The sequence below is a fragment of the Panicum virgatum genome, chromosome 6K, assembly GCF_016808335.1.
Source record: "Panicum virgatum strain AP13 chromosome 6K, P.virgatum_v5, whole genome shotgun sequence".
Taxonomy (NCBI): Eukaryota; Viridiplantae; Streptophyta; class Magnoliopsida; order Poales; family Poaceae; genus Panicum; species Panicum virgatum.
The window spans coordinates 44,061,578-44,085,137 of record NC_053141.1 but is presented as its reverse complement, the minus strand read 5'-3'; the positions used below and the strand labels follow the sequence as shown (position 1 = coordinate 44,085,137).

General features: G+C 49.3%; 4 protein-coding genes, 1 long non-coding RNA gene, 1 other non-coding gene and 1 pseudogene across 6 annotated transcripts; 3 read left to right on the top strand and 4 right to left on the bottom strand.

The window, feature by feature from the left end:
• Nucleotides 1-1,780: 1,780 nt before the first annotated feature.
• Nucleotides 1,781-3,434, bottom strand: LOC120712865. The gene has a single exon (XM_039998780.1). The coding sequence runs from the start codon at nucleotides 2,922-2,924 to the stop codon at nucleotides 2,214-2,216; it is 711 nt and encodes a 236-aa protein (XP_039854714.1). The 5' UTR covers nucleotides 2,925-3,434; the 3' UTR covers nucleotides 1,781-2,213.
• A 1,468-nt stretch (nucleotides 3,435-4,902) lies between these two features.
• Nucleotides 4,903-5,019, top strand: LOC120639376. Its single transcript, XR_005661381.1, has one exon. It is a non-coding gene; the product is annotated as a U5 spliceosomal RNA (small nuclear RNA).
• Nucleotides 5,020-5,248: 229 nt separating this feature from the next.
• On the bottom strand, nucleotides 5,249-7,644 carry LOC120713533 (probable transcription factor MYB58). The gene is made up of 3 exons (XM_039999471.1): nucleotides 7,433-7,644; nucleotides 6,508-6,751; nucleotides 5,249-5,689 (listed from the first exon to the last, which is right to left on the bottom strand). Exons 1-3 carry the CDS (start codon nucleotides 7,642-7,644, stop codon nucleotides 5,249-5,251), a joined length of 897 nt encoding a protein of 298 aa, XP_039855405.1.
• A 442-nt stretch (nucleotides 7,645-8,086) lies between these two features.
• Nucleotides 8,087-9,707, bottom strand: LOC120712862 (glycosyltransferase family protein 64 C3-like). Its single transcript, XM_039998778.1, has one exon. The coding sequence runs from the start codon at nucleotides 9,544-9,546 to the stop codon at nucleotides 8,515-8,517; it is 1,032 nt and encodes a 343-aa protein (XP_039854712.1). The 5' UTR covers nucleotides 9,547-9,707; the 3' UTR covers nucleotides 8,087-8,514.
• Nucleotides 9,708-9,750: 43 nt separating this feature from the next.
• Nucleotides 9,751-10,839, top strand: LOC120712863 (protein PHOTOSYSTEM I ASSEMBLY 2, chloroplastic-like). The gene is made up of 3 exons (XM_039998779.1): nucleotides 9,751-10,053; nucleotides 10,149-10,277; nucleotides 10,432-10,839. Exons 1-3 carry the CDS (start codon nucleotides 9,844-9,846, stop codon nucleotides 10,501-10,503), a joined length of 411 nt encoding a protein of 136 aa, XP_039854713.1. The 5' UTR covers nucleotides 9,751-9,843; the 3' UTR covers nucleotides 10,504-10,839.
• Nucleotides 10,840-13,272: 2,433 nt separating this feature from the next.
• Nucleotides 13,273-22,827, bottom strand: LOC120712861 (annotated as a pseudogene).
• LOC120712864 lies at nucleotides 14,386-15,197 on the top strand. The gene is made up of 2 exons (XR_005691077.1): nucleotides 14,386-14,528; nucleotides 14,633-15,197. It is a non-coding gene; the product is annotated as an uncharacterized LOC120712864 (long non-coding RNA).
• Nucleotides 22,828-23,560: the final 733 nt, after the last annotated feature.

Here is a 23,560-nt window from a genome sequence, read left to right as displayed (position 1 = left end):
GACAATGCTAAGAAATGGGGCGATAAATCAAATGAAATTTGACGATGGATCTAAGTACTATAAGGATTTACTTTAACTCGGCATTGTGATGGCTAAGATAGCTGATTGATCACTCAAGTTACAGTAGATAGAACCAAACTAATAAGATTTAACTCAACACCAATATTAGAGATCGGATCTAATTGTGACAGTTAAAGATAAGTGAAATTAAATTAAACAAACTAGCCGATAAGATTAACTATAACATGATCATACAAGACTTGACTAACTATGATTGAACGAGGATCACAATAGCTATCAGCTATCAAGATATCGCAAGAAAATTGTTAGAAGAAGCCGATAGATCTATGATCGTCGTCAGATAAATTGTAAAATCTAATACTGCTCATAAGAGATCGAATGATGCAGTCTTATGAGCAATTAATAGAACTCATACTTGTGAACTCAATTAAAACAAACAAGATATTGAAGCAATGACAACCTTACTTGAGTTAAAGAGATCAGATAACTTGGTTGATTAACTAAATGAAATTACAGTGATGCATCCGTCGTTAAAACTTAGACAATCGGGTAAGACGATGCTTACGAGCAAATCGAATATGCAATCCTATTTATCGAAGAAGTCCTTGAGACTACTCTACTATGCTCCTAGGGTTTTGGCGTGAAGTTGAGAAAAAAGCATATTGATTTATCCAGTTGTTCTTTTTACAAACCCAGAGGTCTGCCATTTATAATCTATTTATACTTCAAAGACTAAGACTCCTAACTTATCACGACTTAACAAAACTTGTTACTTAAGAAAACAACTAAATCTATTATATTTACAAAAGCCTTCCAAAAGTAAATCATATCATATCAAAATCGTCTGCTCGTCACGCCGTCTCTGACCAGGCCTTTGACCTAGGGGTGGTAAAGAAATTTGGCCTAGACAATCTAAGGGTCGGGCCTTAAAAGAATCGAGCTCTAATCCTATACAATTTTGAGCTAAAAACTTAAAGAGCCTAGTTGGACTGTGAAGTGACCACTAGAGCCATAGTTCATTACCACCCCTACTTTGACCACGCTCGCGTCAACCTTGATTAAGTCTTCTGCTTGGACCGAAGGGAGTATCGGTCTTCCCCCGAGACTCTTCATCATCTCATATCCTCTTTTCCAAATTACGCTTGCAAAATTTTAACATCAATAGTAGTATATGAGCGTGAATAAGTGTTCCGGATCATAACTATTCTCCATGATCCAAAATTTACGTAAGATCTCCTATCTCAGATTGTGATTATTCATCACGATCCAAAAAATTACATAAAACGTCTACCACAGGTCATGGTTATTCTATTATTCTATATAATTCAAATACTTTGTATTTACATAATACCCTGAATTTTAAGGAAAAGCTCTTCGGCCATCCTTTTTTTCAAATTAACGGCTCGTTTCAGATGTGTGTGGGCCGTGTCCCCCCAAATTCCCTTGTGACGCTGGCGACGGACTGGACACCCAGCCACGTCGCGCTCCTCAGGCCTCCTCGCCTAACAGCTCTCTCGCGCGCGCGTACACCGCCAACGGCCGCCAACGGCCGCCGCCTGCTCGACGAAATGCCCAGAGCGACGCCGTCTCGTGGGATCGTGGCTCGGCGCCATCGTGGGGCCTCACGCAATTCCTGGTGGCCGGCGGCCGCGCCGCGGTGGGTACCCCGCCGAACGAGTTGGCCCTGCAGGTGACCGCGCCCAGTCCCTGCCCTGTCCTTCTGAACCTCAATTCAACATGCACAACAGGCAGAACAGAGTGTCCCCAAATTCGCCGCTGAATTATCAAGTCTCCGACCGAGCAGAGGACAGGGATTTGTGAGCAGAAATCAAGCATCATCACACGTCACTCGCAAATCAGGATCGGCAGCAGAGCAAGGAATCGGCTGAGGATGAACGATTTGCAGATCATGCGAATGAGATATGAATAAAAACACTCTCGTTTTGTCTTCCTTATTACACATGGATGGGGAAAAAATATACAGGCCATGCGAATACGGTAAGGTAATGTCGCAACACCTAGGCTGATCCTGATCTATCTCTGCATGCACCCGCCATAGCGAAAGGTAACCCCATGCCATCGCCAAGGCGCCAATGGCGTCGATTCCAACTGGGAATCGGTGTACTCGTGGATTGTCCTCTGCACTTCTACTGTGATACTGTCTACTGCTAGTCTGCAACCACGCATGGTGTTCACCACGACCACATCACCGGTCTCGGCTGGGCCACCGCCGGCATCTGCGGCGGCGCCATGCAGTGCTGCGGCCACCGGTACACGAACCCCTTGGCGGCGCCGCTGCCGCACGCCTGGCCGGTCCAGCGAAGGCCAGGCGCCTCGCCTTCCTCGACGTCCATCGCCGCCGTGCCCGCCTCGTCGTCTTCCGCCTCCTCCGAGGCCGTCGACGTCTCCGCCTCCTCTCCCCCCGGCGACGGTGGCACCCACGGCACCACGGCCAGAGCGAGGTCGCCCGAGCCCTGCGCCTGGGCGGCGCCCGCGAGCAGCTCCCGCACCGTCCTGCTGTCGGCCTCGCGGAGCATGGCGCGGACCCAGTCCGCCCCGCCGCGCGCGGCGAGGCGAGGCGCGCTCGCAGCGTCGCAGCCGGACCGGCCGCCGCCGCCGCCGTACAACACCAGGGCACCCGCCTCCTCGCCCCCGGCGCTGGCCGGCGCCGGGTCGTCGTCGCACATGGGCACGTCATCCTGCCCCGCCGCTGCCACGCCCTCCGCCGGCGCGCCCTGGTGCTGAGGGCCGCCGGCGGGGCACGCGAGGCGGCGCATCTTGGTCGCGCGGCAGGAGAGCGGGAACCCGGAGCGGTCGTCGGCGCCGGCGTCGAACAGCTCCGGCTCATCCGCGCCCTTCCGCTTCAGCTTCAGCCCGTGGAACTCCTCCATGAGCACCACCATCGTCGCCTCAGTCAAATTGCCCCGGCTCGTCGCCGCCCTTCCTCTTCGCTTCCTTTCCTTTCTCGTGGTTTCTTACGTGCTCGAGCTCAACTTGTCGTGGAGGGGTGCGCAGTGGCGGGAGGGGAGATATATGAGCTCTGCTCGGGGAGTCGAGCGGGGCGAGTGGAGCGCAAACGGAAGCGTGGAGAAGCTTCGGTTCCAGCTCTGGAAGTGTCTCGAAGCCCGCACATTTCCATTCGCGGACACGGACAAGGACAGATGTCCACAATCCGGTCAAAGTACTAAAATACCCCTAGCTTTGAGCACGTCATATGTACTTTAACACCCCCCGACATTTCCACATAATTTGGTCTCGCTCGCGAGTCGTCTTCGGGGGATTCTAATTTCCGGGTGATTTCCGACCAATTTTTTCTTTTCTTTTTTTAGCAGTTTTTTGTTGTTTTGTGACAAAAGATTTTCAAGGAAAAATATTTTGAGGGGAGAAAAAGAGAAAAATTGCTAAGAAAAAGTTTGAAACATAAAATTTTCAAAATAGTTAGAAAAAATTTGAAGGAAAAATTTTGCATCCAAATCTAAACTAAAAAAGTTCGGGAAAAAATTTTAACAAAAATATTTTGAAGAGAAGAAGGAAAAAATTGATGAGAAAAATTTTGAAACAAGAAAGTTTGAAAATAATTGAAAAAATTTGAAGAAAAACGTTCACATCCAAATCTAAACTACAAAAAGTTTGTGAAAAAAATTTGTTAAAAAAATTTGCAACCAAAACTCAAAAAGAAAAAAAACCTATTGAGGAGCTCGCCACCGGCCCGCCGCCGTGCCTCCCTACCACCAACCCCACCCGGCGTGCCTTGCCGCCGCCGCCACGCCTCTCCGCCGCCGCCGGCCCGCCGCACCTCCCCGCCGCGTTGCTCAGGAGCTCGCCGCCGCGCCACTCCCCAGGAGATGCCGGAGCTCGCCACCACGCTGCCCCCATGAGATGCCGGAGCTCGCCGTGCGCCGGGTGCAGAGCTTGCAGATTCCCCGCCGCCGGAAGAAAGAGATAGAGAGGAAAGGGAATGAAGGGACATACGGCTGGGGAGTATCACGTGGGCTGGAAGGAAGAGACAAGGAGAGAGAAAAAGGGATGGAGAGACATAGGCCCCGTTTGGCAGGGCTTCGGCTCTTCCAAAAACAGCTCCGGCTCTGACTCCTCAGATGGAGCGGCTTTTCTGGTGGAGTTGGAGCCGTTTTAGAAAATGTTTGGTAAAACAGCTTCACTTGTTAGATTGATGTGTAAGCCGCGTGAAGCCACGATTTTATGGCTTCACCTTGCCTGTGTAAGCCGCCGACGGCTTCAGAACCGGCTTCACACGTGAAGCCGGTCCTGAAACAAACGTTTGGGAGGGCTTCACCTGAAGCCGCTCGTGAAGCCGCCGGTGAAGCCCTCCCAAACGGGGCTAGAGTATCACGTGGGCTTGGGCCCCACCGTCGACCGTGAGTTCAGAAAGTCCCGGGTGACTGTAAATCCATCATTGGGGTCTTCTTCCCCATCGTGACGCTGCTAGTGGGCCACGAAAGTTAACGAGCGGCCCACGCTGCCTATGCATGCTCGGTTCGGCCCAACAACGCCTGGTGCTGCGCGAGTGAGAATGTGGGCCCAAGACTAGCAGGTGTGGGCCGAGCCCGAGGCGGTACTCGCGGCCGAGAAGAATAGACGTGTGGGGAGCGGTCGCGGCGCTGCTGGTGCGGGGAGGGAGAATAATACCACACCGCTAGCTGGAGGAGGAGGCTGGGGAGAGGCCGGTTACATACTTACTCTGTTCGCTGGGCTGGAACTGGAGTTGGTGGCTGAAGTGGTGTGAGAGAAAAATACTGTTGACTGGCTGATGGCTGGAAGCTGGTGCTGGAGTGGTGTGTGAGGAAAATACTGTTGGGCTGGAGGCTGTTAAAGCTGCCGAACAGAGTGAACGAGGAAGAGGTCCAGCGGTTGAAGGCACGCAGCTACGTGGTGAGCACAAAGCGAACTGTTCTTTCGTCTTTTACTAAAAATACCGTGTGCACGCCACAATAAGCAGCATACGCTTATTTTCGGAGGATGCCTTCTCTTTGGGAGGCGCCCAACACAGCAAAAATGAACAAGTTCATGTTTTCATCTGCATTTGTAAATTTAAATTTAAGCTGCCGTCTTTTTTATTCTCTGATGAAAAGATTAAGAGATTAGTAAACGTTGCTTAGAACTGACAATTCAACACGTTGAATGAGTACGGCTGAACACTTGTATGTTGTCGTGCCATGTTTTTTCGCCCCTTGGGGCTTGGTCTGCTACTCTGCTCAGCTGAGTGGCCCTACAGTTGCGGGAGCTCGAAGAAGTCGAAAGTCTCCGGCGGGAGGTCGTCGAACCGCACCCCGGACGAGGCCGGGTGCAGCACGCGGCCGCCGTGCACGTAGTCGTCGTCCAGGCCGAAGAACGTGCCGGGCGGCACCACGGCCAGCGGCTCCGGGCAGGCGGCGGGGTCGACGAACACCAGGGGGTCGACGCCGGCGACCGCGTCCCCGGCGTAGTAGTCCCCGTCGTAGGGCAGGAAGGCTGGGGCCGACGCCGTCGGAGCGGCTCCGGCGTGTGTGAGTGGCGGGACGGGAGGTGGCGGCAGGTCGTGCGCTCCGGGGAACGGCGCGTCGCCGGGTCGGTGCTGGCTCGCCGCGCGCGGATCGTGGCTGCTGCTCTCGCCGGTGTGGTGCGCCGGCGTCGTCGTGGCCTGGAAGGGGATCATGTCCAAGCACAGGTTCTGACCGAGAGAACGAAATGTTAATAGCTTTTCAGTTTCAGATACGAAATACAAGTTGACTGAAGAATGACAGCATGTTTCAATGGAAAATTCCAGAGTATTTTTTTTTAGTCTCAAGATATGATACTAAATTGAAACTGCAGAAAGTTTTTTCCAGACCACTAACTTGTTGGCAAGTTCAGAAGAAGCAAATTGTTGCTTCAGAAACGTAGTACTGCAAATTGACAACTAGGCCCGTGTTTAGTTACAAAATTCAAAATTCCAAAAAAAAAATTCGGCACCTGCATGGAGACTTAAATCTAGACGAAATAAAAAACGCATTGTGACTGCTGTCTGTAAATGGCGAGACGAATCTAATAAACCTAATTAGGCTGTAATCAGATGCTAAATTGCTACAGTAATGCTACAGTAACAACCTCTAATGACGGATTGATTAGACTCATTAGATTCGTCTCGCGATTTACAGACGAGTTCTGTAATTATTTTTGTGATTAGTCTATATTTAGTACTTCAAATATAAAAAAATGTCTTTTCAAAATTTTTATAACGCGCAACCAAACGGACGGGGCCTAGATAGAGAGACGGCAATGTTCAGAGTTTCAGTATAAGTGCAGCATGGTTGAGACTGAAGACTGACAACAAATCATGTTTGAAAGCAGGGCAAATTTCAGTTAATTCTTTTCAAGATATGATACAAATCGAAATTGCAGGAGATCATTGTTCAGATCACTAATTTCTTATCAAGTTCAGATGGAGATGTTGCTCCAGAAATGCAGTGGTGCAGAATGACTGATGAGATTCAGGCAACAGTGAGTCACCTGCTTAGTGGGCAGCTCATGGGCGTGAGAAGAAGCAGCGCTGCAATTCTGCTTGCCGGGCCTCCGGCGGGGCACGGGCGCCCGCAGGAGCCTGGCCAGCCGCTTCTGCCGCGTGCTCCAGAAGTTCTTGACGTCGTTGTCCGTCCGTCCGGGAAGGTACGTCGCGATCCTGGCCCATTTGTTCCCGATCTGCGCCTGCAGGTCGATCACCACGCGCTCCTCCTCCGCCGAGAACTTGCACCCCCTGTAGAAGAAATTGAACAGCATTGTTCAGTGTTAGATGCGGGCCTCGGCAATTCTTCAGTGTTTGAACTTGCACGGCCACTGCGTGGATAAAGTAATTCTTCTTCACCAATCACTATTAACGTTCACTGTCGTGTATGTATGGCATCAGAAATTATAATAGAATTAGAGTTCTAGATGGCATGGCTAATGCAGGGAACAGGTAGTTCTTCACCATTCAGCTTCGTTGTATGCCATCAGAAATGAACAGGAACAGCAGTTTACTGACAACACATCAAGTAATAATGCATGACATCGAACCTTGATGTGTTGTCAATAGAGTTCTAGTCTTCCAGATCACGAGATTAGCACGCACTATCATACTGGCCATCAGGGACTACTATTGCTTCCGTTGGGACTACAAATTAAACCCCAACTGTACAGCATCACATTGCTCAAGAAAAACGTAACAATTTCCCACACGGTTCTGTGGTGGATTCGTGCAGAAGAAATTTACGATTGGGATAACAAAACTGTTGGTGCACGAGTAAGCAATCGATATGATGATGATCCACTTCAGAGAAAACAGAAGTACGTAATGGAAGAGCTCACACACATATGCAAGAGCGAAGAAGAGCAACAGCACCAACAAAGTTCTCAACGAAGACGATGAAAACCAAGAAGAAGGACGAGCATCACGTACGTCTTGAGGTCCGGCCGGAGCTTGTTGACCCAGCGGAGGCGGCAGGACTTGCCGGTGCGCGGCAGGAGGCCTTTGGATCGAATGGAGCTCCACTCCCGGGGGCCGTGCTCCCGGACGTGCCGCCGCAGCACCTCGTCCTCCTCCGCCTTCCACGGCCCCTTCCTCACCGCCGGCTGCTCGCCGCCGCCACCACGGCCACCGCGCGGCTTCATCCTCGCCCGCCACCGCCGGCCGCCACGACCATGCCAGTGCCCAGTGGTGGTGGGGCTCTCGCTCGCTCCCCCTCCTCGCCGTGCCCAGTTCTCTCCCGCTCCTTGCCGCGTTCGAATGGGCACGAAGGCTCAAGGCCGATGCCACGAGCGCCCACTCGCCCGACGGTTTAGGGAGTAGTGGGCAAAGATTTCCTGCGTGGGCCCGGAGGCCAGCGCTGTTGCCACCCGTCGGATCGTGATCAGAGGGCCATTCCGAACTTGAGAATGTCCGTTCCGTTCCTCTCCTCTCTGTCCTAGCGCGCCCAACGGGACACTGTAACCGCTGGTCCGACCCCCCTCACGACCAACGACACTACTCATCGACAAAGAGTTTTTTTTTTCAAACGAAGTTCACTTGTCGATGGGGGTGCAGTGCCTTTTCTTCAGAAATTCACTTGCTGGGTAAGCAAAGCATGCTTCCAACTTTCAGTCCATCACCAAGTTTGCAGCAAACATTCAGTACATGCAGGCGAAATTGCAAAGCATTGCAGTACCTGAACTTTGTTTGTAGTTCTGCAGAAGAGCTAACAAGAAGCACTGACAATGAGCAATCTTGTTAACAACCAAAATTTAGAGCAAGAACTGAATCGAATACGGTGCTAACTACATACACCACACGCCAAATTGACAGGAAAACAAGCTATCGGTTATGTCAGCAGGGATTACAAGCGCCATCTTCCTTCATGGATTTATCAGCAGGGATGATGAAGCTGATTTCCAATCTGTCACAGCCACTGTTCTTCAACTCTTCAACCACCTTTCAGCAATCTGATTCAACGGCCACATGGATTTGAACTTGACACCACCGCGAAGAAAATCACAGACCTTCAGCTACTCCTGCTGGTCGCACCGGACGAGGCGTCCGCCTTTGCTGCAGAGCCCCTGCTCGCCGGCGGCGGCCTCCACCAACTTCCCGTAGCTGTAACGCAGCGGCATTCTCCCCAGCAGGCGGTGGAACTCGGTGATGCACGCCCCTCTCTTCTCCCAGTGCCCCAACCCGCCTGTGGCGCTCAGCCCGACATCCTTCATCCCGCCGCCGTCCTCGCCCGCGCCACCGACGTTCACGTCGTTCCTCGGGTCGCCCCAGTCCCGGATGCCGCCGGCCTCCACGAGCACGGGCCCCGCGCCGGACTCCTCGGCGGCGACGAAGTTCATGAGGATGTCCTCGCAGTTGCGCTCGCGGTCCACCACGGCGCGCGCCGCCGCGAGCTCCGGCGAGCACGAGTACCTGTAGAGGAGGTCGGCCCCGAGGACCATGAACTTGGTGAGCACCATGGAGTACCGCCCCGGCTGCGCCGCCGTGTACGCCCACCTCCCGCGGGCGAGGTCGAGGTGGTGCGACCGCGGGAAGAAGCCGACGAGGGGGCCGGCCGCCGCCGCTGGCTGCTGCTGCTGCTGCTGCCAGGCGGCGAACGCGAAGGAGAGGGCCGCAGCGTCGGGCAGCACGTCGTCGTCGGCCACGGCGACGGCCGCGGTGCGGATGTCGGAGGGGCGCGGGAGGAAGCGGGAGTTGAGGGAGGCGGAGACGGCGCGGCGGACCGTGACGCGGGGCGGGAACCCGCCGCCACGGAGGAGGACGCGGCCCGGCGTGGAGGGGTTGCACCAGAGCACGACCACGGAGAGGACCAGCGGGTGCGCGGCGTAGGCCCCCGCGATGGCGCGGAGCAGCGGGAGGCGACGCTCCGAGTAGCCGCTCAGGAGCATCGTGAGGCGGTCCGGCCGGAGCGTCGCCGCGTCGGTGCGGTTCGCCGCGGCGCAGGCGGCATCCTCCACCGCGCCACCGTGGGCCACGCCCGCGCCTGCAAGAGAAACAAGGAGGAGGAAGAGGACTCGTAGGAAGTGGCGCGAGCGCCGCGGCGGCATGGACGGTGACGCGGCGGCGAGATCTGGTGGCGCGGCGCAGGAAGCTTCAGCTCAGGCGAGTTGACCGACCCCAAGTGACACGCGGAGCAGATCCTGTGTGGGCCCGGCCGCAGGCCTAGCAGTTGACTCGTTGTCCATGCTGGACTGGCGGTGGGCCCGGAGGTAGCGATCCGAGGTGGATTTCTGTGGCTCCCGGTCTCCCGGACGTCAGACCGGGGGATCCTTTCCCTCGCAAATTTTATCCACAAGGGCAGGAGCGGTGGGTGGGGGAGGCGCGAGCTCGGAGCTCCTGCTCGGATGGCGGCGCAATGGAGCACCGCGGCGAGGCTGGACCGGTGGATTGGCCCCTGGCGCCGCAGCTCGCCGCTGCCGGCGCCGGCCGTGCCACCGCCGCGGCGGCGGGCGAGGAGCATGGGCAGGATCGGCTGCGCCTCCGTGCCAAGGGAGCTCGCCGCGGCCGCGGAGGCGGAGCAGACCGCGCCGCCGGTGGTCGTCGACGACAATGAGGTCAGTGACCGCGCGCGGCGTCTCCAGCTTGCCGTTCGCGCTGCCTGCCATTTACCTTTGACGTTTCTCCATGTATGTTTGTGGCTTGTTCCAAGGAAGAAGGTGTAGCGTGCGAAGCGTGCGGCGGCGCGGGGTGGCTGCTCTGCGACTTCTGCGAGGGGAAGAAGAACAACGTCAAGTCCGAGGGCAGCCGGGTGTACCGCCGCTGCCCGACCTGCAAAGCAGTGCGTGACTGTTTTTCTGAACTCAATTCTGACAACTACATCCATCGTCTTCTTTCTTTCTTTCTTTCTTTCTTTCTTTCTTTCTTTCTTTCTTTCTTTCTTTCTTTCTTTCTGTTTCTGAATTCTGATGATGAACATATCTGCGTCGTCGCAGGCGGGCTTCATCCTGTGCCCGAGATGCAGGGTGTACAAGTGCGTCACCTACCCGGAGAGCAACGATTCATGACGGGCCCTGACTATCTGAATATTTGATCACCTTGAACAAGTTTACTGCATTACGTTTTCTTTCCTTCTGAATTCTGATGACTGCGTTGTGGATCATCTTTCAACCATACAGATACAGCACACTCTGTAGTCTGTACAGTCACATGCTCTGAATCTGAATGTCAGGCAAGTGCTGTTCGCCTAGCGGGGTCTTTCGAAATTATCAGTATGCAGAACATTTGTCTTTGTCCAACATGGTCAACCTGACCACGATATGCCATAACATCGATGTAGAAGCTGAAGGATGCAGTAACTCTTTGCTCATTTTCCCGAAGTAATAGAGGATGGAGTTATCTTATTTACCAGAGCTAGAGAGATGGGCAGGAAACAGTTCAGGGGAGCTGAATGGCTCCATTGTTTTTCCCTAGCTTGAAGAGCTCATAATCTGCGATTGCTTTGAACTTGCATCTCTCCCCGAGAGCCCAGTTCTCACACATCTAGTATGCATCAGTACACTGAAGATCGCCTAGTTTCTATGAGCATGCCCTTGTACTCTTGGCCATCGCTTGCTAGCTTGAAAGTTGGTTTGCTGGCAAACATGGTGTTCCCTGAAGAGGACCAGCAAAGCCAAAGCCCAAGACCTTTGGAGACCCTTCGAAGTTTAGAGGTGAAAGGTGACTATGGCTTCATATCAACATTCAGTTTGCCAGCACATCTCGACTGCTTTACTGCTGTAAAAGAATTGGTTATCTCAAATTGCTCCAACCTTGTCCGCTGGCCACAGGTCGAGCTCTGGTGAGGCGGAGCTTCGCTCGCCTTCGATCTCTGCACATTTCGCACTGCACCAACCTAGGACAGGACACAGGACAGGAGGTCTTGGAGGGCTCATCGTTCGAGGAAAACCTTCCCCTGCTCCAGCTTGAAAGGTTGTCGATACAGTCTTGTGACAACTTGACAAGGATCCCCATGCTTGCTCCAGCTTGAAAGGTTGTCGATACAATCTTGTGACAGCTTGACAAGGATCCCCATGCTGCCCGCGTCCCTCGAGCAGCTAGACATTTCGCGCTGCAGAAGTACGGTGGCACTACCTCGGACCTTGGAAATCTTGCAAAGCTGAAGGAGCTCTATGTGCTAGATTGCGATCAGATCTGAGCACTGCCTGATGGGATGGATGCCCTCACATCCCTTGAGGCACTGAGGGTGTGTTTAGATCTAAAATTTTGGTCGAAATTTACTATAGCAATTTTTTGTGATTGCGCCATCTGGCGCCGACTTTCTCTGAGTGGCTTGGATTCTTCCCTGGAGTCGGTTGTAAGCTGCTCGGCATTTTCCACGTGTTTCCTAGGCCGGCCGGCCTCACCTAGGCCGGTCGGCCTGGCTCTGGCACATCTCGGCCCTCCGTTGTCGTGTCACGTTGATCCAGGGTCTTGTGATGCTCCACAAGTCGGTTTGGGTCATGGTTGAGTGGTTTGTCACTGAAATGTGGACCCAATTGGACTTGGTGCATGTCTTTCGATCTTGATTGATTGTTCTTGTGTCAAGCACTTGAGCTTTGATTGATAATATGCTCAGGACCACTTCTGAGTTGCATGACGAAATGGCACAGGGGTAGGCCGGCCGGCCTGGGTTTTCTCCCATTTTGGCTCAGATTCGTATGTTGTGTTCCTGAAATCAAATAATCACCAAAACTCGTGGAACTCATTAATGTTAGTGAAAATTGATGTATTATTGTCCTGAGAGCCTGAAATCCGAAGGAATGTTGGTGGTAGAAATCATTGAAAACGACCGCCAACAGGTATTTGCTCTACCTACACCATACCCGACCCGTTGCCATCCCTAGCTACGACCCATGGCCTGTAGGACCAAAACGCAGAAAGCTCAACACTAAGCTGAAGCAAGTGAAAAGTAAACAACTCAAGCAAAAGCTACCACGAAAACTTCACTTGACCAAGCATGCGATGGTTCAATAAAGATTAGCACATCTCTAAATCAAGTGGAAGCAAAAGCTTAACCATCAAGCCGATAAAAAGTCTCAAGAAAAAGATTAGAACTAATCACTATAAAAGAGTACTCTTAACTTTTAATCGGACGACTGGCCAAAAGACTAAATCACACTTACATGAAGGGCACAACCTAAATACTCTTTAACTTTCTTAACGGACAACCGGATAGGCACGCTGCCTGCACGAGCTTCTCTTCCATGTAAACTTTGTGATGATGCCACGTGCACTACATAACTGTCATCCAGCCACACCGGACGCGCCTTGGTTTTGAGGCCCAAACTAGACACATGCATATCTGGCTTCCGCCAATTTGACACCTAAGTCTTTCGCACTCCCAGCGCACGGACAACCTAATCGAGCTTGCCATCGCCTTCCTTCTTAATTTGACCAACAGTCTTCATCACCATTTCGCCCTCCATGTACTCTTGCTCCGATCATGCACCATGTGGATCGTCCATGTCTCCGCCTGGACTACTCGGGTCCCTCGGCACCAAACCTCCACTTGTCCTCCACCATCGCATGATTCATCAACGCCAAGACTCTTGCTTGCCCATCATCATCACCGCATGGTCCATCGCACCCAACCTTGAGCTCGTCCTTCACCACTTGCCGTCAACCGCCATGTCGCATCCTACACCTAAACATCACAAGCTAAGACTCTATAACATTAAGAGATACATCAAATTCACTCAACGTTATCAATCACTCATTATCGAAATGAATACCTCAGCTTCTATCATATTTTGACTTCTGTGACACGACTATATATAGATACAGAAGTAATGGTATGCATCAAAATTATAATTATCCCTTAACACTATAGCACGAACCTAGATTTTTCGGCCCCGCGTGAGGCTTGGAGTCTCACTGGCCGTGCTGTCACAAGGTTCTATGACGATCCGAGGATTTACATATGATGGTGTAAAAAGAGCGAGAGCCAGAGGATTTTTTTTTCCCTCAGGGCAGCATACCCTGTACATTCACCATTATTTAATTACTAGGCACTGCTTTCCTAGATCAAGTCCGACGAACATATCTGAGAACCACCAGCTTTACATATACGCATAATAAACTACCACCAACAGCAAAACCCAACATTTACCATGGCATGCTAGAGAACTATACCCTATATACTCTTTACCGCACCAAGCTTCTCTCAAACATCTGGGTGCAGGACAAGGATGATGGATGAGTAGCTGAGCATAGGGTAGAGATTGGAGTTGAGGAAATGGGAGAACTGGTTGACGATGAGAGCACGGTCCAGCAGGTCATCAGTGAGGAAGTCGTACGGTGCCGCCTTGCCTGTGTCCACCACCGGCTCCCACCGGAAGCCTGGGCGCGGCGGAAGTCCCACGACCACCGGCAGGTGGCTGGTGTTGAGGGCCACGTAGATCTCACCTTTGGTTTCATCCTTCTGCGGTGAGAGATACATGAGCATTGGCGGAGGCAGCTGGATTCCTGGGTATTCCCAGGAACACCCAACTATTTTTAAAAGTGAATAAGTATATACATCCATAATACATATATACATACTATATTGACTATACTATATACTCCTGAGCTCAAATTTAGCCCAAATAAATGATCCAACCCACAAACAACCAGCTTCGGCCCACGAAACACGGCCCACAGCAACGACCCACGCCCACCGGCCTGCTCTGACCCGAGTCCCTCTCTCTCCCGTCCGTTGATTGTTCCCCATTCCCCAAAATCTCGTGATGAAAACCTAGATCGGCAGGTGGCGGAGGCCGGAACCGGGAGCTGCGTCGTGCGTCCGGCGACCGCGAGCGCCGGCACCGTCGCGGCACGCGGCCAGGCGGCTAGGAGGCACGGGGGCGCTGGGCGGCCGGCCGGCGGCGGCGACGCCGCGCCATTGCGGCAGGCCGCAGGCCGCAGGCCGCTCGAGCGCTCGCCGCTGGGCGCTGCCGTGCTGCCCGCCTGTGCAGTGCGCACGGCCGCACGGGGTCAGGGGCCAAGGGCCAAGGCCGGCAGGCCCAGGGAGGTAGGCAGGGGAGCGACAGAGGCACAGAGCCATATACAGGAGGTGAGCAAGCAGACTAGCATAGTAGCATAGATTTACAATTAGAAAATTTTGAATTCCAATTGATATGCCATTTTGTTAATTAGTGTTTATGTCTTTAAGTCTAGATCATAGAGCTTTGCAAATTGCAAAATGAAGAAGAAGAAGCCGATTGATTTGAGAACTTTGTGGGAAAGAAAGGCAAAGGCACAGAAGGTGGGCTCGACATCAACACCACAGCCAGTTACGAATGAGAGTGAAGCTCATAATCCAGATGCTCCTGTTGTTGAGGCAGTCACAATTGAAAGTCATGTTCAGATTCGAAATCGAAGTACTCCTTCTGTTGAGCCTGACATAGCAACCAATGAGATAGAAAGAGAGGTAACAGAACTAGATATTGCTAGCAATGACCCTACAATAGCAAGCACAACAATGACAGAGCACCATGGAGAACCTTTATCTTGGTTCCCAATCAGAGATGGTGATAACTCAGATAATGAACCATGGAGCTACTCTTTCAAGCCATGAAGGAACAGAAACATAAAGTTAGAGTTAATTTGTAATTTTTTTATGTATTTTGTAAGAACTTCCCTAATTCCCTTTGTTTCATGGACATGTTAGAGTTGAACAGCTTTGTACCTTTGTTTGATCGAACACATATTATGCCTTTTACTGTTTATGTGGACTTTTTTATTTGTTTGGAGATGGGAATACCCTACTCTAAAATCCTGGCTCCGCCACTGTACATGAGAGATCAGTTGCATTTTGAAAACATCTATTCGATCTACTTGACGGTAGAAATAATTTTTGAAATAAATGTGGTGATGCGTGGTGTGTTATATCCGCACCATGGAGAAGGCAACGAATCGGCTCCCCTCCGACCAGTCAGGCTTTCCAGGCTGATGACCATGCCAATGCAACTGTTCTGAAGTTGGGAAGTCCGCAAGTCCAAGAGATTCACATTCCCTGTAGTGCACATCAAGAGAAATGCATAGGCAATATGAGTGGCGTAGAGAATAAAAAAAAATCAGAGGCATCATCATTATTTCCACACAGAACATTCAGTGGAAAGTATTAACCCGCGGAATTTGGTCATGAGGCGGCAGAATCTGTACAAGTCAGAGGATTGTTCTTCCTTCTTATCCCAACGGAAATAATTGACCTACATAACAACAATAACAAGATGAAGAATTGCAAGAATGTCAAGGAAAATAAACAGAATAATATAGGATCTCATTGCACTGACATAATGGTCATGGCAGTATGTATTGTTGTTCCCTCCCTTCGTATGACCATATTCATCACAACATTGGAACTCCCTAAAATTTGGAAAATGAAAAAAATTTAGAAGGAGGCCAAAAAGAGGATTCAAAAATTCAAAAATGTCACCACTTCAACTTTACTCCTAGATTACCATGTAGCATCTACAAATAAAAACTGAAACTTGGTAAGACAAATGATGTAGATGGTGACCAATTATTTACTGATCCAACATAATCATATCTTTATGTTTAACTTAATTTTCCAGTGTATGAAGATATTTAGATATCTGTGATTGGATGCTCAATACAGAAGGGCATATTCTTCTGAAAAACACAACTTTTATCGTAATCAGTCACATAACTTAGTAACCCATATTAGTTGGCTAAGCACCACAAGGATTGAACCATTGAGACACACTTTCCAGTAAACCACTGATGCAAACGCAATCTCGAGTTTTACACTGAATAATAGCACTTGCAAACACAAGCCATTAGAGCACTTAAAGATCAGACAATAATTCTTACTTGAGAAACCATAAGGCAAACAAAGAAATTACGCATTTGCCTCTTCCTCAATCTCCTGACTGACAGGCTTGCAAATTCTCCTTCCTGCATTGTAATGATGAAATTGTAAATGTGTGATGCCCTATAAAGAGACTATTCCGTATACATTTGCCACATGAATTTAGCTGGAAGTGAAATACATTGTTTGAAATAATTTGCATAGCATAGATCTCTAACTATGCACTAAGGCAGAGGCTAGTTCATCAAATTCTAATGATTTATGAACAGCCTAGCTTGAACACATTTACTGCTTATGCAATATACAAGGTGAATTGTCTCTACAAACCATAACATTTGGAGGAAACCATTACGATACTGATGGCTTAGCCATGGAGAAAACCATCACAAGGTCTTTTGCCAGAAATTTGACTAGACAAACAAGTTACAAGAGACACAGAAGCATGAGATTTCAGAATTACCTCCCCACAATTCCAGCTAAGATTATGATTTTCCCCATCTCTGTTGTCCTCACCATTTGACAAGTTGAACTTGTTATTGTATGTCACCAAATCAGCCAGTGTAAACCCATCATGGGCACATACAAAGTTGACACTGTGCCAAGGCTTCCTCCCGCCAGCCTGATAATAAAAAGCAAGCTCTTGTGTATTTCACTATTACTTGTAGACAAACTCTATGCCATCTCTTCTTGTAAAGAAGCGAAGTATTCAGCACTTTACAATTACTGTTTTGCCTCAAGTATACATGAAGCTAGTATTACATCATTCAATATGACTTCTTCTCATCTAGGAAAAAAATAAATATATGGCTTGGCTCGCAAAGGTCCAATAGTCACCCAAAGAAAGGTCTGGCATCATCACTTGCAGGTTGGATCTTAAAGGATATACTAATGCAAGGAATGTGGAGCTTCTGTAATGATTCTAGGTTGAAATATATACTATTGTCATATTTTGTTATTTATGTATATACCTGTTTCACCACCCAGAATTTTCAAAAGATTCTGTTCAGGCCATGTAGCACTGTTCTCACTGATGGGTACTCAAGCTACATACCTGGTATAATTGTGGACTTCCACATAGACATTCAGCAAAAGCACCAGCAAATCCATCTGTGCCTTTGATGAACTGACGCACAGTGTCACGATACTGAGAAAATATAACAACACAAGTCAGTACTTTGGTGAGAATACTATAGAGAAAGAGTGAGAAATTCGGCAGATGTTGGATTAGCTGAAGATGAATGCAAAAGCCAAAAGATCACATGAACATTCTCAAAATTTCATCAGCATCATGCCCTGATAAAAAACAAATGCACACTTAATAATATTGTCAGTAAGGCTGTTGTTTGTAACATGCATTTCAGTAATCATGTAGTGTTATCTTTCTTATGCATTTAACACTCTTTTCCCACGAAATTTTTGTCAAACAAATGTTGAATGGTTCCTCTTTTTTTATTGGCTAGCTGGACTCATGCAGAGCCAGGTAAAAATGGTCTAACACTTTGGGCTCTGAAGTCCTAAGTGTTTAAGGCTCAGCCTCTTATGAGCCAACTTCTCTAGAGTATAATCAACTGTGGGTTTAGGGCTGCTTCAGGAGCTTAAAAACTGAAGCTGGAGCTCGGCAGGCCCTTAAACTTAAAGTATGTTTTACTACATGGGTCTGAACGTGGATTTTGGTTGCATCCATACTGTACCCAATTATCATCCTAAAATACAAGGGTTTTTAGTGCGTAGGACACCGCGAAAATGTGATTTTGCCTCTCGCACATTCTCAAAGTTGAATTTGTCTCTCAAACACTACAAAATCAGTGTTTGGTCTGCAGCACACCGAGCCGACTAAAAAATTCATTTTTAATCTAGTTAAGTGGGAGAGATTTATTAAATGGCATTTATGCCCTTCTTCCTTTCTTCCCTTGCCCGCTCTGTGTGTGTTTGTGCTCCGCTCCAATGGCACCCTCGACGTCTGGGGTGACGGCGAGGGCGTCGCCGTCTGCAGCGTCAAGAGCGTCGTTCCCGGACACTTAGAAGGCGGAGCTCCTGGACGGCCCGGCTCCGGCGCCCACTCCCGGTGGGCTGTCATCCAAGCTCTGGGCCCTCTGGCGCAAGCGGCCGCGGCGCCGCTCTTGGCGCTGCTCCACGGGGACAGGCCTACCAGGCTCGACTGGAGCACCACCGGCGCCGCCAGCACGCTTAGGGGGGCTCCAGTTCCTCAACCAGACCGAAGCTCTCACTCTGAATGCCTCCGCAAACAAGCTGTCCAAGATCCTCGAGAGCGTCTACAATTCACCACTGCCCATCGCTGTGCAGCACGCCCCTCGTCCGTGCTTTGCCCCCAACGAATCAAAGTAATAAATTAGTAGTACCTAAGTTGCAGGCCATCAATCTTGCTCCATCGATTTGATGCCTCTCCAAATCAAGTTGTACCACGCCGTTGCCGATGTCGAGCACAGCGGCAGGCCGCGCGAGGACACCCGCGCAGATGACGAGGACGCCGACCACCGCCCCATGCTCGCCACTGGGGTGAGCTCCCTCTCCACGAGCGCTCCTGTCTCCTCACCTCTCGCACCACAACGTCCTTGCGTGGGGAGCGATAGCAGCCGCTGGGAGGGTGCAGACGCGGGGGAGTGGTGGCGGTCGGCGCGTGGGACCAGGCGCGAGGCAGAGGTGGCGGCGGCCTGCCACCTGCCGGAGGAGGAAGGAAGAAGATGACAAGTGGGCCTGAGGGTAAAATAGTCTTTTACACCTTCATTCAGCTAAAAATAATTATTATATTTGGCGTGGTGTGTTGGAGACAAAATTACAATTTCACAATGTGTTGAAGACAAAATCAGCTTTTATGGTGTGCTCTACACAAAACCACTCTTTCAAAGTGTGCTATATACAAATTTCCCAAAATACAAATCCCCCCAGAAGAAACTAACACTTATGTGTTTTTACATCCCTGCAATGTTTGGTGGGGCAGCATAGAAGCACTTCTTTATTTAAATGTCCCAGTTTAAACCTATATTCAGTATTTGACAAATATACTTTTAAGCTGCTGAAAGTATTACAGTTCTTACCTTCCCATTCCACTCTGACCAAATGTTCCAGTGAGGAAATTGACCTACTTGATAGAGGCCTCCTGCATCCCATGCTTCAGCAATGAGCTATAATTACAATTGAGGAAGTAGTGAGGGGAACACCGAACACCCAAGGAAACAATAATATGTCAAGGCTGTCAACTATTATATACTACTCCGTATATCTATCAGTCAGTCAGTTTCAAACGGAAGCTAACTTCATTTTGTTACATAGATAATGTACCCATCTTTAAAACAGCGAAATGGATTATAATCATAGTGAGTGTAGATAGATAACACATTAAAATATAACAGCTACCTTGACACCTCCAAGAATCGGGTCATTGCTAATCATGTCAACAAGTGGTGGGGTAGAAAGAGGTGTCCCTGTTGTAATCATGTTACCTTCCATTGGACCTCCATACACATTAACTGGATCCCATAAGCTGGTAAAAGAAAATTTTAACTCTAATAAATTTCTCAAAAAGAAAAATACAATCAGTCTGAATAGCATTTTTACCTGCATGCTCTGGTCATTATAGATGCAAGGTCAAAACGAAAACCATCAACATGCATTTCTGTTACCCAGTATCTGCAACATCAAACTCAATGGTGCATAAATTAGAAAGTAGATAACTTAAACACTGACATGCAGTGACCACGTATATCTTCAAAGTGACTATTTATTTATTCATATACAAAAAAGTGAAATGATACAATATGTTTCATATTTTATCAGAATATTGAGAAATTCAAAATGCTTATATTTTCAGGCACAAAAGCATCAGCATTGCTAATTATCCCTCGAAAACATGCATCTTCCAATAGAATGGCAAGCACAAGAAGAAATTAAAAACAATTTAATTAAATTTATATACATATATGTACCTCAAGCAATCCACGATAAATTCACGGACTACTAGATGATTACAATTGAAAGTATTTCCACAGCCAGAATAGTTATAAAACTCCCCCTGCACAAATAAGTGCCCTTAAATTAGTTACAAGGACATGAATCTATGAACGAATTACATGATAAAATTTTACTGTATGAACCAGGAAAGAAAGAGTGCATGATGAGCAATGTATCTCACCTTAGGTGCAAGCATGTAGTACGTACTATTATCTATCCCCCTAAAGGATAATATTGGGCCTTTCTCATTACCCTCAGCTGTATGATTGAAGACAACATCCATGATCACCTAACAGCGACATATCTTTGTGTCAAAAATGATATGACAAAAGGAAGCTCTACTAGGTAAGCATTAAGCCTAACTCAAATAAGCTTGGTTACCTCAATTCCCCGTTTGTGGGCCTCTCTTACAAAAAGTTTAAATTCATTTATGGCATCGCGTCCATAGTTTCTTGTGCCACCTGACGAATATCTTGCCATTGGTGAGAAAAAATTTATCGTAGAATATCCCCAGAAGTTCATCCTGGCACAATGATGAGCAGTTACTACGAAATAAGGTAACAAACTTGGTTATGTTTCTGAGAATATAAGCCATCTGTGATAATGCTAAAAGTAGAATAATAGTAAGGCACAATTAGGAGGAGGGGTGGGGGTGGGGGTGTTAGGGAAAGTATGCGGGATGGAACTGAAAGGTTATCAATTCTGCAAGCACAAAATTTGTATCAAGTCCAATAAAACTTGTATCATCTATATACTGGATACAAGTCCACATACTTGGAAGAGGAGCTGAAGTACTCCAGCTCGTTGAACTCGTGACAGGGTATTAACTCTACACAATTGACTCCAAGTTCCTGCAGACAATTTTTCCAAGGTCAAACTAAGAACTAAGTCATAAACACATACCAGGCAAAAGGTCTAAAATGGCCAATACCGAGTTCAGCAATTTACTGAGCAAAATGTTTATGTAATGCAGGTACTATATCAGTTCAGTAATGTATAATTGTACAGCAAAATGTAAAGATTGACAGAATAAACAGTATTGGTCTTTGAAATGAAAATGCATGGTTATGCCTATGGTGAACAAATAGACATAGAGTAGCATTACTTGACTAAAATGCAAAATCTAAACAAATATTATGCAAACACTTTATCAAGCATACAGCTAGTCTGCTAGCAACCCTACCTTTAGATAGTCAAGCTTCGACACAGCACCAGCGTAAGTTCCTGGGTGTTTTGTCTTGCTTGAATCATGCTTTGTGAATCCACGCAAATGCATTTCATAGATAACAATGTCCTTTTGATGATACTTCGGGGGTAGGTCGCCTTGCCAATCAAACTGCAAATGCAAACAATTATCTTGTGAATTGGAACAAAAAAAGACAACATTAAGAAGCAGTAAATGTAATTTCACCTCATTTCTACTTGCAACAAGAAACAAAATAATAAAATCAATAATCCTAACCTACATTAGACAGTTACAGTGCTTGCAGTCAGTTAGTCAGACTTTTCACAAGCAACAACCAAGTATATTCCTATGTATTAATAATGATTGTGATGGGGGTAAAAACGAGAGCCAAGGAAACTAATGTGGAAAGATCCCACCATACAGTAATTCCAGCATACCGTACTATATGGAAGAGGGACCGTGCCAGCCATTTGAGGCCAGCAATCACCATCAGGCGCTGGCACACCATATTTACCTCGGCTTACCACAGCCTGAAGAAAATTTAAAGAAAAAACATAAAACTTGAGCAAGCACCTTCCAATCAATTTATGAGTGTATCACAACTCACATGCGTAGCAATGTTAAGCTAACTCATCACCTTAGCGTATGGATCCACCACGACATTGGCGACATCATAGTACTGTCCGCGCTCAGGGGCAAACACGCCATCAAACCTGTAGCCGTAGAGCATGTCGTGCACCCTCTTCCCTTCAATAAACACGTGCCACACGTTCCCAGTCCGATTGAGCAGGGGATCAAGGGGGACCTCCTCAGTCACCGTATCCTGCATCATTCCAGTCCAGCGACACAAAACTCAATTTCAACATCACACAACGCACGAAGTGACAGAGAAGGATTGTAGCCACGCGTTGCAAAATTTCTACTCGGCGCGGAGCGGGAAGCTCACCGCCTCGAGATCGCCGGGGGTGAAGAGGCACAGCGACGCGGCGGAGGCGCCGCCGGAGTAGACGGCGAAGTTGACCCCGCCGTCGAGCGCGGTGGCCCCCAGCGGCGCGGGCACTCCCGCGAGCACCCTGCACGCGCCGCCCAGCGCGTACCTCTCCTCGGCCACCGCCTCCTCCTCGTCGGCCACCGCCTCCACCGCCGCGGGAGCCGCGCGGCGCGCGGGGGCGGCGCGGACCCGCGCTCCCGCCCCTCCTCGCCCCGCGGCCCCCGCCACATTGGCCCGCCCCGCGGGCGCGGCGAGCAGCGGGCGCGCGGCGGAGACGAAGGGGAGCTGCGCCATACCGCCGAGCTCCGAATCCCTCCTCGCCGATCAAGTCGGGCGGAATTGGAGAAGCGAGTGACTGGGCGGAGTGATTTGTACTAGGAGGGAAGGGAAGGGAAGGGAAGGGGCTCGCGCTCGTCTCGGCTCCCGTGCGGGGGGCGCGTGAGTAGGGTTGAAAATGGGACGGGAAAATCCCGTCCTGACCGGCTCCGTTTACCATTTAAACCGATCGAAAATTGTTTCCGTAAAAAAAATGGGAAAATAGGAAAACAAAACGGAAAAACGGGCGGGAACGGGAACGGTTGGGGTATTTTCCCGACCGTTTTCACGGTTCCCGTTTTCAGCCGGGAAAATTCCCGCGGGAATTCCCGTATTTGTCGTAGTCGGCTGTGTTACCTATGTTGGAAACGTGAATTGTTGTTTGCATGTGTTTCAACGTGAATTGTGAATTCGTGATTCACTTTACCTGTGTTTCTTAGTTATACGAGTCTTGTTTCCATGTTATTTATGCATAGTTGTAATTATTTTACTGAGTTAAATATTTAAAGTGGTTGTATGTATTTTCCCGTTTTGAGTTATCGATTCCCGATCGTAATCGGCATACTCCCGACCGATTGATTCTGTTCCCGATATCCCGTAATACCGATTTCGTTTTCCCGTCCGATTTTCCCGTTCCCGTTTCTGTTCCCGACCAAAAAATACAGTTGCGGGAACGGTTGAGGGGTTTTCCCGACCGTTCCCGACCGTTTTCATCCCTACGCGTGAGGCGCCGTGCCGTGCGTGCGCGGTGGGGTGGGGTGTGGGCGAGGGAGGGGGTCACGTCGCGCGCGCTCGCTGACAGGTGGGGCT

Excerpts from the sequence above, each read along its gene's own strand:
- LOC120712865 (XM_039998780.1), bottom strand. The coding sequence starts at position 2,924 with ATGGTGGTGCTCATGGAGGAGTTCCACGGGCTGAAGCTGAAGCGGAAG.
- LOC120713533 (XM_039999471.1), bottom strand. The coding sequence starts at position 7,644 with ATGAAGCCGCGCGGTGGCCGTGGTGGCGGCGGCGAGCAGCCGGCGGTG. Across the intron at positions 6,752-7,432 it reads CTCCGGCCGGACCTCAAGAC|GGGGTGCAAGTTCTCGGCGG; the intron begins GTACGTGATGCT and ends TTTCTTCTACAG. Across the intron at positions 5,690-6,507 it reads ATGAGCTGCCCACTAAGCAG|AACCTGTGCTTGGACATGAT; the intron begins GTGACTCACTGT and ends TCTCTCGGTCAG.
- LOC120712862 (XM_039998778.1), bottom strand. The coding sequence starts at position 9,546 with ATGCCGCCGCGGCGCTCGCGCCACTTCCTACGAGTCCTCTTCCTCCTC.
- LOC120712863 (XM_039998779.1), top strand. The coding sequence starts at position 9,844 with ATGGCGGCGCAATGGAGCACCGCGGCGAGGCTGGACCGGTGGATTGGC. Across the intron at positions 10,054-10,148 it reads TGGTCGTCGACGACAATGAG|GAAGAAGGTGTAGCGTGCGA; the intron begins GTCAGTGACCGC and ends GCTTGTTCCAAG. Across the intron at positions 10,278-10,431 it reads GCTGCCCGACCTGCAAAGCA|GCGGGCTTCATCCTGTGCCC; the intron begins GTGCGTGACTGT and ends GCGTCGTCGCAG.